This window comes from Haliaeetus leucocephalus, unplaced genomic scaffold (assembly GCF_000737465.1).
Source record: "Haliaeetus leucocephalus isolate CR32 unplaced genomic scaffold, Haliaeetus_leucocephalus-4.0 Scaffold151, whole genome shotgun sequence".
NCBI lineage: Eukaryota > Metazoa > Chordata > Aves > Accipitriformes > Accipitridae > Haliaeetus > Haliaeetus leucocephalus.
Genome location: NW_010972587.1, coordinates 12,571,817 through 12,585,086, shown reverse-complemented (window position 1 = coordinate 12,585,086; position 13,270 = coordinate 12,571,817). Strand labels below are relative to the sequence as shown.

General features: G+C 38.0%; 1 protein-coding gene across 2 annotated transcripts; it reads right to left on the bottom strand.

Moving 5' to 3' along the window:
* Positions 1–309: 309 nt before the first annotated feature.
* NUDT4 (nudix (nucleoside diphosphate linked moiety X)-type motif 4) lies at positions 310–13,061 on the bottom strand. 2 transcript variants are annotated; one of them, XM_010561865.1, is made up of 4 exons: positions 12,955–13,061; positions 5,288–5,332; positions 2,701–2,785; positions 310–811 (listed from the first exon to the last, which is right to left on the bottom strand). In XM_010561865.1, the coding sequence occupies exons 1-4, from the start codon at positions 13,006–13,008 to the stop codon at positions 609–611; spliced, it is 387 nt and encodes a 128-aa protein (XP_010560167.1). In that variant the 5' UTR covers positions 13,009–13,061; the 3' UTR covers positions 310–608. The 2 variants fall into 2 exon arrangements, with proteins under 2 accessions (XP_010560167.1, XP_010560168.1); XM_010561866.1 differs by having other exon boundaries at positions 325–811; positions 2,701–2,788; positions 12,955–13,059.
* Positions 13,062–13,270: the final 209 nt, after the last annotated feature.

Genomic DNA, 13,270 nt, shown 5'->3' with positions numbered 1-13,270 from the left:
GCTCTAGTTATACATTACATGAAGACTGCATAGGACAAGGCAACCTTTTGGATAACTGAGGCAAGCAGTGCTTAGTGTTGGTATCCTTTGCCCTCGACGGGCTGAACATGGTTTAGTGCTTTATTGTAGTCACACTTACGCATCTCTGCCTTCAAAGCACCCATTTACCCAAATACTGCCATCTTAAGATCTTAGCGCTTCATCTGTGGATACCAAATAAGAGTTCAGTATAAGACTATTTGCTCAAGCTTTTTTCTAAGCAAGTACTCTTGCAGAACTACTGACTAAAACTGACAAGTCTTAAATAAGCTGAACACGACTGAAATGCTTATTTTATTTTAGCAGATATGGAAATTTATATACTCAAGTTTCTTCTTTTTTTTTTTAAAAAAAATGGCCTGTTAAGGCATCTTAAAAAAAATCCATATATGGCTTTGGTTTGCTGAAATACTATTTTACATTGTTAAAAAGGAAAAACATGTTCAAATAAATTTGACATTATGACACATTCACATATTCCACTTAGAATTGACAGTTATACAGATGCCTACATGTGATCACAGATGTCTCCCCTTGTGATGACATGAATAAAAAGGTAATCCAAATGTTTATCTCACAGTAGAGGGCAACCCAGAAGTCTGTGCAGAAGTGACATATAAGGAGTTATTATCTGGAAGAGGGGGAACCACAGAGTTTCCATTAGTGGGTGAACAGCTCAGTTTCAGTTTTTCCAAGTACTCTGCATGAACAGGCTTGTGACACTGAAGGACCTTGATTGCATCTTCTACTTTAAACCATTCTCTTTTCCTTCCTGAATGAGTATAATCCACAAAGAAAAACAGTTAAAAACTTGTAACAGCACCATTTATTGCTATCTGATCATTCACTTTTTCTCATTTCTTTTACTTTAGAAGTTCACGTTGTCAGGCAAAAGATAGTGAGAAGACCTTGAAAGAACAGATGAACACAAGAGATTCACTCAAGCCTACTGAAATGGAGTTCATAGTAAAGCCTTTCCGATAACTCTCTTGAAACAGATACTGGGCAGAAGCTCATATAACTGTTCATATGCTCCAAAAGCCACATCTAGTCCTTACAGAAAAGGATATTACTACTTAAATTACTTAATACTGCCTTCCTACATTGTCATACCTAGCAGAAAAACCAATCTGAAGAATGAACACGTATGCATGCATGCATGAAGTTACAGAAGAAGAATGGCTTGGTCTGATTTCGAAAGCAGTGCTCCATACTCAAAACATGTCCATGTATGGAGTTACTCAGGTTAGCTGTAAGTTTTAAAAAACAATATACCTTATACCAGAGATAGGTTTAGGTAAGTTCTAAGAGTTATCTTAGTAAGGTAGTCCTCAGACCATCTTTCTTATACAAATGAATCCTCTAAAATTAGAGGCCTCTAAAAATATTTATAGACACAGTCAGGGATGGTATTGTTAGAAGTGGGATTAATTCTGTTTTTCCTTTGGTTTTAGAGTTTTACAGGTACTATGCTTGAACATTATTAAGACATCTATAAACTGCTTGTTTAAAACCAAGGTTGTTCATCCACTGCCAGCAGCACTGGATGCTCCCCTCTACCCCACAGCCTGGCACTAAGCAGGAACGGAGCAGTACTGTCCTCACAGGTCCTGTGCAGTTCCAGGTGCAAAAAAACCCCCTCAAAACAATCCCACCCTTGCCAATATTGATCCTCTTAAGTAATGGACCACTGATCAGTGTTGCTGTACAGGGGACCTGACGTGCAATGAAGAGGGTGGACTCCCCACAACTTGGTAGTACCAGAAACAAAACATTTTCTCTCCACCTGAAAAACTGAGCAGTTTTAAAATGACCCTTACAGTTACATGCCGTTTGCTGACAGATCACAGTGTTAAGTTTATGAATGCTAACACTCCTAAAGCACCCCCTCCTGAAAAGGGCAAAGCATAACCAAACAAGGTAGGATGTCAGTTTTTATACCAATTCTTAGTTAACTAAAATTTCAGCTGGACAAATACACTGAATGAACTAAGCTTTTTTTTTTTTAACTTAAGGACAAAACCAGTTAATGTTTACCAAATTAAATTCAAAGTGGAAGATCCATACAACATCACAAAAGATGTTAACCTAACTAAACTGCATGACAGTGGTATCTGTATGACATAGATGTATATATAGGAATAGATACCTCTTAAGGTCAGCACTATCACTACTAAAAAATTACGCTACAGTGAAAGTAAATACTAGTGATTTCCCCCCTCCAGGAAAATCAGGGGAAAAAGAACGTCATCAAAACTTTCCAAAGATTCCTCACCCCCAAGACACTTTCAAAACCACCCTAGAGTATCAGACAGCAAAAAATCCTACTTTTTAAGGGAAAAGTAGTTAGTCAGTAAAATATTTGGCCTTTAAAAAAGAAAAAATTAAGAGCTGTATCAGCAATTAATGATGAAGTTAATTCCATAGTAATACTTAGAATACCCTAATTAATATAACATAAGAGTAACACAATATGTCGGAAGCAACCCTAGTTATATGTGTACGAAAGTGTGGAAGAACATCATCACAACTTCCAGTAATTTCAGTTTATAGGACAGAGTTAGTATTCCCCCAAGAATTATATGAATTGCTTCAGAAAATGAAAGAAGTGTGTTTAATACATTTTAAGTGTAGCACATAAGGACAAGAGAATGGGTTTACCTATATTAACTGAATCCTCCCAGTCTTCCAGTATTTCCGTCACAGTAAGAACATAAACATATGTCCTATGCTTCCGATCCTGGTTCTGCTTGAATATTAGAAGTAGACGTTTTAATTCTCAGCAAAAAATAACTTAGACTTAGCACAACTATAAGACTAGAAATTACTTACCTCTGAAGGATACTTGCCAGCAAAACCTGGCTTTTATTTTCACTAAATAAACATCTGTGCTGAGTAGGCCCAAAATGATGGGAAAACTGACATTTTATTTGAAACAACAGCTACTCTATTTTACTAGGCTAAAAAAAAACCAAACCCCCTAAAACAACCCAAGCAAATTTGAAGATCATGAAGTGGGACCAAACTATGTTCTTGGTCATCCAGTTTAATATTAGCAGTTGTCCACTAGTACTGCCCATTACTTATCTTTTATGCATGTTGTAAATTACCACTGTAGAGTACATTTGCTAAAACTGTTTCCACAACTCATGTTCCTAGATGAAAGGTTATTAAAAAACCTTTGCAAGATGGAACCACTGCATCACGTGGCCAGATCATCTATGCAACGCTGGCTATAAAGTTTCACTCAGTAAGTGAGGCAAATTAAATAGCCTATGTTTGCAATCATGACAAATGCAAAAATCATTACCATCTGTTCACTTGACAGGTTTGCCACGTTTGCAGCACTAACCGCCTACCTGGAAGCACACGCTTTTTGAACAGGGCAAGTCAAATCCAGAGGCTGACAGAGGTAGTCTGCTCGGGGCAGGGTCGCTGTGCCGCAGCAGTCCACACAAGGTCTATGTGGACATTACTCCCTGCTAGCTCCAAAACAGGCTAGCGTACTGTCAAAGGTGCTAGCGACCCAACTAAGCAAACCATACTGCCCCTTGGAAAAGAACTGAGCTCCTAGAAAACACAGGACCATCTACGATTACAACTATATTAAGAACCAAGAGATGTTACGCCCTAGCTCTCCTTGCAGATGGTTTTATCCTTCCACCAATAACCATTCCTACTTAACTCTGTTTTGCTACAAGCTTAACATAGTTTTAAGCTGTCATGCTTTACTAGGAAATAAAAATACTCCCAAGACTGTTCTTTGTCAATATCACTATTAAATGGAGTAGATACATCTGTGACATGTCACCTTTCTGGCTGTAGTTCTAGAATAGGACGACTCAGCAGCAGTATCGTTTCCATCTTCTCTTAGGTCCATCCCCAGGTTGCAACATGTGTCCCCCTCAGTGGTACTAACAACTACTTGTGGGGCTGTGTTGTGCAACTGAAGTAGGGTCTTGATTTAAGTTAGGACTAACCTAGAAAAGTGCCACTCAACACAGATTTTTTTAATCTCCTCTGGTCTAGACGGTGGTAGATGGCTTAAGAAGAACATACAGCTGAATTACCAAAGAATCATCATCCCTTGCAGCCCTTGTTTTAAGGCAACAAGATGATAGGTATCCCATCTTTTTTTTTTTTTTTTTTTTTTCTCGTCTGAGCTGGGAAATACAGAATAGTTCTGTAGACTAACCAGCAGAGTTAAAATACAGGCAACTTTTTAATGTGTAGGACCATCCAGGTGTACCCAAACCCCAAACAAATCAGAAAAAGGGTGAGTGCTACTGACTACAAACAGGAGCTTCTCTAATTTTGTCATGGTTTCCATACTTCACAATGGGAACACCTTTAGCACTGTATCAACTAGTCATACCATACATGACTAAGTAATATTTCACATAGGAAATCCCTATCAGGAATACACTGCCTCCGAAAGTTGGTTTTATAATTAAACTGTGAATATTCTTATCTAACTACTAGACTAAGGGACTTCCACTCTCACCCATCATACAGCACAACATAATAATGCTGGATGTGTTATGATCTGAAGACTCACACCTACATTTCTAGTCTGCTCCTGTCTAGAACCTGAGCAGAAGTGGGCAGCGCCAACACTAAAAAAAGTTATGTCTAGCATGCATCCTTGTGCTGTCAGTAGCTCAGTCTGATGTTTACACTATAAAATACAAGTTTTGAACTACATAGTATTGCTAAAGGTTAGATTTATCTGTTATCCAAAGCCTTAGCTTTTTATAGTGAATCGAAGCCATAATGAGATACTTCATATACAGACCTATCAATTTAGGTGTGTGAAAGTTGTCAAGCTACTTCAGCAACATCTAATCAGAGAGGAAAAGTCAGAATAGTGCCTCAAAAAAGGCATGTGTGATATTTCAGAAATCCTAGATCTATCAATGTTGGTTTCACTTTTTTTTAAAAAAAAAACAAACACCCAAGCTTCTAGATGTTGTCCAAGTAGTAATTTAATCTTTCCAGGAAGGTTCCAAGTATTTTGAAATCCTCCTATTCAAATCTTCACACATCATGTAACAACTAAAGGAAATCACCTGTCTAATGTAGCATTTCCAGCAGCATTGCAAAATTATAGGCAGGCAATACTGAAAAACTTAAGTCTGATGTTGTAGTTTATCAGCTCTCACAAAAAAAACCCCAAAACTAAAACTAAAATAAAACACAACCAAAAACCAACAAACATTGTTTTTAAAAGGTAAAAGAAATAGCTCACCTCAAATATCCCAAGCAGTCTGCCTAGCTTTCCCTTTACGCCAGCCTACAAAACAAACAGGAAAAAGTGTTAACATGTGCTTTTTAATTTCAAAACCTAAAATATCAGTACCAGTCTCCTATATCAGCATACTCCTCCTTAGTAGGGTTATTTAAGCAAGTGTTTTAACATAAGTTTTAATTAGACAGTGCTGCATTGCTTCTGGAGTTTCTATTTTTAGAGTACTTAAAGTATTAGAACACAAAAGCTTGTCCAAATGAGTGGATCAAAGAATGCATAAATCTTTCAAGTTTTCCATCCAGACCAAAATACTGTTTTTACTTTACATGTTCTTTTGTACTCTATTTTATTAAAGAGATAAATGCCATCCAATACTGAAATAATCTAGGGAAGTAGATAGGACAAGAGATAATTTCAAGTAGAATAATAATAAATCTAGAGAGGGAATCATTGAAACTCCATTGCTATTTTACACAGAAACTTAAGTCCAAATCTTAAAAATACAATAACAAATTAAACTGTAGGTTACTGGGTGGATCTTGCAGCATAATGACTTAAAGTATGCTAATTTTCATACAAAAGCATAGCTTTTGGTATGTAAGCTTAAAACCAAATTTATATCCCCAATTCTCTACAAACAGTTTTGAATTCTTTTTCTAGTTAGTAATATTACAAAAGGCTTTAAATTCAGAGCTTTACTCCAACTTTTTAAAACAACCCCCATATGTATCAGCCTGTGCTCAGTAATTTTTATCAATACAGTTAAGACAGTCATCATGTTCTACTGAGACTCTAGGATTTGTTTTTCCAAAAGTAATATATAATGCCTCTTCCAACAGTAGTAGTTTATGATCATCCATTTATTCTAAACAAATCTCAGTCCATACGCCTGAGACATAAAAACCTATGTAGTCTACTGGTAGACAAAGCCATACTTAGATTATTTTTCGTCTTGTTGTATAACCGATATTTAAAATAGGGCTTCTTAGTGCTAAGATGACATTTTCTAGCCTTCAGTCTTTGTTTCCAGCTTCAACCAAAGTTACTGATGTCTTATGTCTTTATATAAAAAGGACCATATGGATCGTAATTACATTTTAATGAGTAACTCTGACAGACAACTGGGCAGGCTTTAGCAATAAGTCTAAACAAGATCTTACAAGTGCATGTTTTCTGTGTCTGTCTTTTTAAAGAAAGCAGATGGCTGGTGATATTTATTAAGCAGTTTTGATGAAGGAAGTCTGATCGCAGCCTATGCAACTCAACAAGCATTTTGCTTCTCTAGAGCAAGAGCAAGACCTGAAGTTAATGCAAAACTACATACAGTATTCTTCTGGTTGTCTGCTGTGATGACAAAGATACCGGTTAGAGCTCACGAAGCTGAAATATGTAAGTGGACCTGCTGGGTAAGTGATTAGGCAGCATATTAATTATGAAAGCAACAGACACTTATTTTTGTCTGAAGGGGTCAGCTATGCGACAACAGGCACTAAAGACTGCTTATGCTTTACACTGGGTAATGAAAAAGCATTTATTAGCCTAAAGGAACACACGCTGAAGAAATGTTTAAGTTTTACTGATCAGTCCCAATTTCCTCAACATTACAGTATCTTTAAAAAAAAAAAAAAAGAGAAACAGAACCTAAAAGGCTACAAACTTACACTTCTGTTCTCAATTTTTGCCCTTCTCATGCAGCACCATCTAGGAATCACTAAACCCTTTAATATTTTTACTTCGTGGCAAGCTGAACAACTAAAAAAAGCAATTTCCCATCATCCTATTACATCAAAAGTAACATGAATCTGTGGGAAAAAAATTACCCCCCTTCACCTCAAATCCAACCAACCCCCCCCCCCCCCCACCCCCCAACCGAAAAACTTTCAAGATTTTAGAACTCTTTAAGAAGTCCCAGCCAAGGCCTCACTTACATTACAAAGATTTCTTAAAGGCAGGCCTATGGCAACAGGAGTGTTGAAGCACAGAGAAGCTCACCATCAATAGATGCAGGAGGGCTTCTCTGAACTGCTAAGTGGGAGTCTGACAATTAACTGATATCCACCACACGGCACAAACACCACCACCAGGTAAGTTTACCAATACTGAATAGCTTTCATAGACAAGTTTTTTCAACTTACTAGTACCCCATAGTCACAGTGGGAATTTATCAATGTTACTCTACGTGGAATTTACTTAACAGCTTTCTATTCTCCCTCCAAGCACATCAGTGGTTTAAACAAATACTCTTAGCTGAGTAATTCTGAATGAAACAATTAGAAGCACTCCATTACATTAAGTGTAAAAATTCCCCAAAGCTTATAATGAAGCTTTTGTGCAACCAGATGTTGCTATGTAAATGTGATTACTGTCACTGATGTCTAGTTACTCTCTAGGCAAAGATATGTGCTTCCAAAATACAGCATAATTTCTGCAGACAGTAGCGTCTTTTGAAAACCTCTAGACCCAAAAGTATAAAAAGGTGGTAATTAAGAGTCTCATGATTTTTCTCTGCAAGTAATATATTCAACTGAATCATCTTCATAGTTTAAAAACCACCATCAACTTGACAGTGGTTTTTTTTAAGTGCTTTTGCTAATAAAAATATTTCCTCCAAGTTCTTATCTTAATGTAGTTCCTTCAAAATGTGTCCAAATTAAGTGCTAGAGGACCAAGAAATGCTTCAGCTTTTTCACCAGAAAGTCAAATAAAGTTCCCACTTTCCTAATTGTAAGCTTCTAATCCAATACACTGGTTAAGTTCTAGACTTTGAACCATTTTGTCTCTAATAAAAATATCTTTCTTCCTCTGGCCTTTATGTACCCATGGCTGTTCAAATATGGTTCTTTAAGTAAACAGAATCCCATAGGCTACAGTAAGTGTGCAAGATAGTCTAAACTTTGGGAGAAAAGCCTGAAAAACACCCACATTTCTTTTGACAGACAAGCTGTTGAATTAAGTGCTATGTCCCCCCAAGAACAATTCCTTAAGGAAGTCTGAGTACTATGTAGATAAGGTCTCAAATCTGAATTTATGCATATATTTTAGTATTAGTCTAAATCCAACCACAAGAGGGAAAACCCTCCACTTCATCCCATAATCTTTCTAGCCTGGAGGTCATTCACTGTTGGCAGCTCTAGACATACTGCAGTCTCAGACATGCAGTCAGGCTTGCCTTTTGTTTCCTGTAGATGGAGCAAGAGTCATGCTGCAGGTTAATTTTTAGGCTAACAGTCTACCAAGGCAGAAAGTTGCTTAAAATCTGAAAGATTTAAGAGTTATTTTTAACTGTGGGATCTGTTGGATAATACTTTAATGGCTACGCTCCTGAAGGCACAATGCAAGACTATTCCTGCCCTTTCTTGCATACTCTTATAAAACCCCAAGGGTTTCACCGTACCTGCCACAATCTTTCAGCTGTAGATTTTGTACAGTTTCTACCTAGTTCTAGTCTGTAACACCCAATCACTTTTCAAATATCAGACACACACTGGAGCAGATTCCTCTACTTCCTGCAAGAGGTCTTAGATAATACTACTGCCATTTTCACTGTTGCAGCAGATTAACCTTCAGCATCAGCCTCTTCTTCTTAGAGCCTATATTCACACAGATCTGGGAGAAATTGCATATTTTTTGGTAGGCATTTCAATATACTACCAAGTATAAACAAAGCAAGAGTCTCAGTTTTTGGTGAGATGGAGGAAGAAAAGGGAGTGGGAAGGTTCTCCTTCCATTTAAGAGGCTGGACATCAGCTTGCCACCCTTATTATTCGTGTCATATTTCTCTTTGAACACCACATGTGCTAACAACTCTTATTTCTGTGTTTCATGCTACCCAATTAAAGACTAAGCTCTAAATTCATTAACAGAGTAGCTCCTCATTTAGATGAGGTTTAATACCTTCCTGGGATTGCTTTATATTGTAACTTCATTTTGGTATTCTACTTTCAGGTTTGTAAAACTTACTGTACCTAAGGAACTTGACAGGTTACCTTAATTACTGTAACCTGTGAAATGGCAGATAAACTTAAATGAAATTCATACTAAACATTTAGTAGAGGTAAAAACCCAAATCACTAACATGAACAGAACTTAAGGATAAAAAAAAAAATTTGAAGTCATGCACACAGGCAGACTGTGGAACAACTGCATGGCATATAAATTTGACTACAAAGATCTTTGCTTGGGTTTTAAAACAAAGATTTTGAATACGCTACTGCTGGTGGGGAAGAGAGGGATATTTAGAGCCGGTGGGCTATCACATTTTAACCTATTAACACTCCTACCATTAAGAAATGCCATTATAAGTCCCACTATAAATTTCTCCATTTTAATAAATTAATGGAAACCAATGCTTCGTTTGTGCATGACCCAATACTGAAGAGACACAGTTCAAACCAGTGCTACAGTGTGCCTCTTTTGAAGTTTATTCATTCACAAAACTCTTAACAGTTCACTGTACTGTAACCAGCTTACCAGGTGACATTGACCTTAGTATAAAAATAGAAAGGACAACCATCTCTAGAAAGGTTAGTATTAATTTCTATGGCTCAAGTCAAAACCCTGAATACCACTCTGGCTTTTCTTTAAAAATGGTGCGTCACGGTCTTGTGGCAGCACACAAGATTCAGCCTGTAGCTTAAGAATATTTTACTTTAAGGCATGAGCTTTTAATGCTCATCAGCTACACAAGCTATCAAACCCTGGAAACTCTGAAGCTGTGTCACAACTGTCACCAAATGATTTTTGCTTATTAAAACCCCTAACCTTTGAAAAATCTTTATGCATTACAAGCACAGCTCAGAGCTGAACATGGCTGGCAGTTTGCGTCTTACTCCAGAACATCATAAAAAACCCAAAAACCATAGCCACTGTAGTAAAAGTGAATTAAGAGTTGGTTTAACTTCTGAGCAAAATGTCCCCGTGCTAGCACCACTCAAGAGCTTTATATTTGCTGGGTTCTCTTCTTCACCTTTAGAAAGAGTTTCTCTCATGGTGTATAAACACTGATGATGTTGGCATTTTTCAAGTTCGTTTACAACATGCAGCTCTTCTATCATGAAGCCTCTTACTGAAATTTTGATGACAACACATATTCTAAGCAGCCACAGAACAGCTTAACATACAATACACTGCTGAAAGGTAATCAAAGTATTTGCCTAAACCACAGGTTTGCATGTAGCTTGTGTTAAGATTCACTTTGTGTGATAGCACTTGAACAAAACGATGATAAGAGAGCTCTGTGTATGAGTGAAGTAGGCTGACCTCCATCTTCAGGGTTCAAAACAGCTTAGGGTTGCTGAGTACTGCGATTCTTGACCAGAACCACCATGATGTATGGGCAAGTCTTTTGCTTTGCCCTGAGAAAGAAATGAGGGCAAGAACAAAACTGAGCTATGGAAGGACTGCTTCACATCATAACAGCAGGTACTCCTATTTTTCACTTTCTGATTTGCCCTTTTTTTTTTTTTTGCCTGCTGATGTGAAAGCATATCCAAAGGGAAAAAGATGATTCAGAAATAACATTTTGGTACCTGTATGAACCAGAGAAGGTCACAGCGTCTCAACACTGTGTGCACTCTGACTGGGCTTTTACATTAACGGAGGAATTTCTACTAAGTTCATAGTGTATGATATATCATCCAGTAATATTCTATACCCACTCCTTAGCTATCCCAGCTTAACCTTCTCCCACAGTCATGGCCCATGCACTGCACCACTGCAAAAATCTGCAAACAGAGCTCCAGCAAAGCCAGGACTTGGAAGTCTTCCTCAGAATATTCTCAAGGCAAAACCATGTGTAGTAGAAAACTGGTTATCAGCACCCAGGTCACAACTCCCACTGCTATACTACTTTGCTACGAAGTCAGCCTGAGAGCTTTGTGTGTAGCACTGCATTACCGGCAAGCTGAGAAGCTAGACCACTCAGGCAGCTTTCAATAGCAACTTTGATGACATACTAACTGCAGCCAGGTCCCTTTAAGATGATCCATTCTTCACCACCAAAGAAAAACCCAAACATATGACTACAGTTCAGCCAGCTCTAGTTGGACATGGAGACGAGATTTCACTATCCCTCATCTTGGACTGTGCCTTAGGACAGATCAGCAATTAAAACTACCAGTGTTCACAAGAACATTTAGCCAGTGGTTCTGTGCTTTTTAATCCCACCCATCAATGTGTGACAGTAGGAAGCGCCAGGACTTTCCCCAGAGGTGCTACTACTGCCTAGAAGCCTACATCTTTGCTAACTCATTCCTAGAATCCTAAATCTTTGCTCCTTTCAAATGGACTCCCTTGTGGCTGCCCCCTTTACTTTTACACATACAGAAGCACTTGCCTGAGTGTCTTCTGCAGCTCAAAATTGCCCCCCTCCTCAGGCAAAACTGGACACAGACAAAAAGTCTGGAATAGCTTTGTATCAGTGAGGCTTATTTATGCTCCAACCTTGCTGCATGAAGGCTGCTAAGAGCACTGAATGCTGAACTAGTCTGTTCCCCATGTAAGAGGGGAGGAGGGTCACTGAATCGCAGTTCACAGAAGATCTCATTTTGACACCAAATAGCAGGCAGCATTTGGTGCAAGTTGCACCTACATCAAGTTCCCAAGCCTTTACAACCCAGCAGAACCAGTCTTAAGGGTAAGCGAGATAAACCACTAGATAGCGCTGCTAATAAAAAAATCATTGTACATACTAATTAGCAACAATATTAGCGTGTTTTGTGAACAGTAGTAGTTAAACTGTGATGAGAGAACTGTTTAAGACTAGTAGAAATCCTGTAGTTCACTCTATTGCCAGGATGCATCCACTTTTTGCAAAACCTTATACCCTCAATTTAAGAAGTATAATATAAAGAATTAAGAGTTGACCTGTGGTCACTTACGCATTGCATAATTTCTAGCTAAATCAAGTCACTCTGATTTTTCTTTAGTTTTAATTGGCTTACAGTCCAGGCTGTTAGATATTCAAGTAGCATTTAACATTTTAAACAGTTTGCCTAGGAAAAATAAATAGCAAGTTAAAAAACAGAATTTTGAATTTGAAATTTAAGGACCATACTAGAGTGGGAAACTGCATTAATTCATCAAGACTTAAAGCTCTGTTTTGCGTAGGGGTAGGGGCAGAGGCATACTATACCTATGGTGTTTTCTTTATAGATAAACAGCCTTAAATGTACTTAACAAGGGCTTTTTACTGTTGAATTCTCAACTGCTCAGATACATCAGTTTCTAATCCGTTTAGTTTGGAACCTCCTCAAAGGTCTGTTTATTTCTCCTTCTTATGTAGCTACACATTAATGGTTAGCTCACCTTCAGTCTGTTCTAGAAGAGCTGCGAGTCAAACATTTTCTGCACAAACAGAGAAATGCTACACTACTATAATATGTCATTTGGCATAAAGTCACAGTTCCGCTTCCAGTAAGTGTTTATAAAGGCAGACAGAAATTTAGCTATGAAATGAAAGCATGCTGGGAAGCAAGCTAATTAGTTCACCTCACCGCACTATACCCCAATTCTAACACACAGAACTGCAGTTCTTTGAATTTCACAGCCACGGAAGTCTCAAGTCAAATCCTGGATAAAGAAGGTAGAGTTCCCTCTGTTTTCTTGATTCCCATCTGAAGACAGCAGCAGCAGAAAGAAGCTGGATTTTTTTGTTTTGTTTTTGTTACCTCTTCATACACCTCTCTGACGGCTGCTCCCCCTGGCTCTTCTTCTGGTTCCATTCCTCCACCCGGTACAATCCACTGATCGGGGTATCGGCTACTGCTTACCAACAGCACCTATAAATAATTGCAAATGACTGTTAAATATAGCTCACAAGTCAGGAATCTTGGTACTATCTACTTTTTCAGCAAGGCACTTATTCACCTAGCCAGATGGATTATAGACTTTAGAAATTAAACATAATAGGCAACCAGGAGTTGTAAGAAGTAAAAAAGAAGTGACATTAACATCCAGTCTTTTTGATACAGCTAAGTCAAGACA

Excerpts from the sequence above, each read along its gene's own strand:
- NUDT4 (XM_010561866.1), bottom strand. The coding sequence starts at position 13,008 with ATGGAACCAGAAGAAGAGCCAGGGGGAGCAGCCGTCAGAGAGGTGTAT. Across the intron at positions 5,333-12,954 it reads TCAGAGAGGTGTATGAAGAG|GCTGGCGTAAAGGGAAAGCT; the intron begins GTAACAAAAACA and ends TTTGTTTTGTAG. Across the intron at positions 812-2,700 it reads GGAGGATTCAGTTAATATAG|GAAGGAAAAGAGAATGGTTT; the intron begins GTAAACCCATTC and ends ATACTCATTCAG.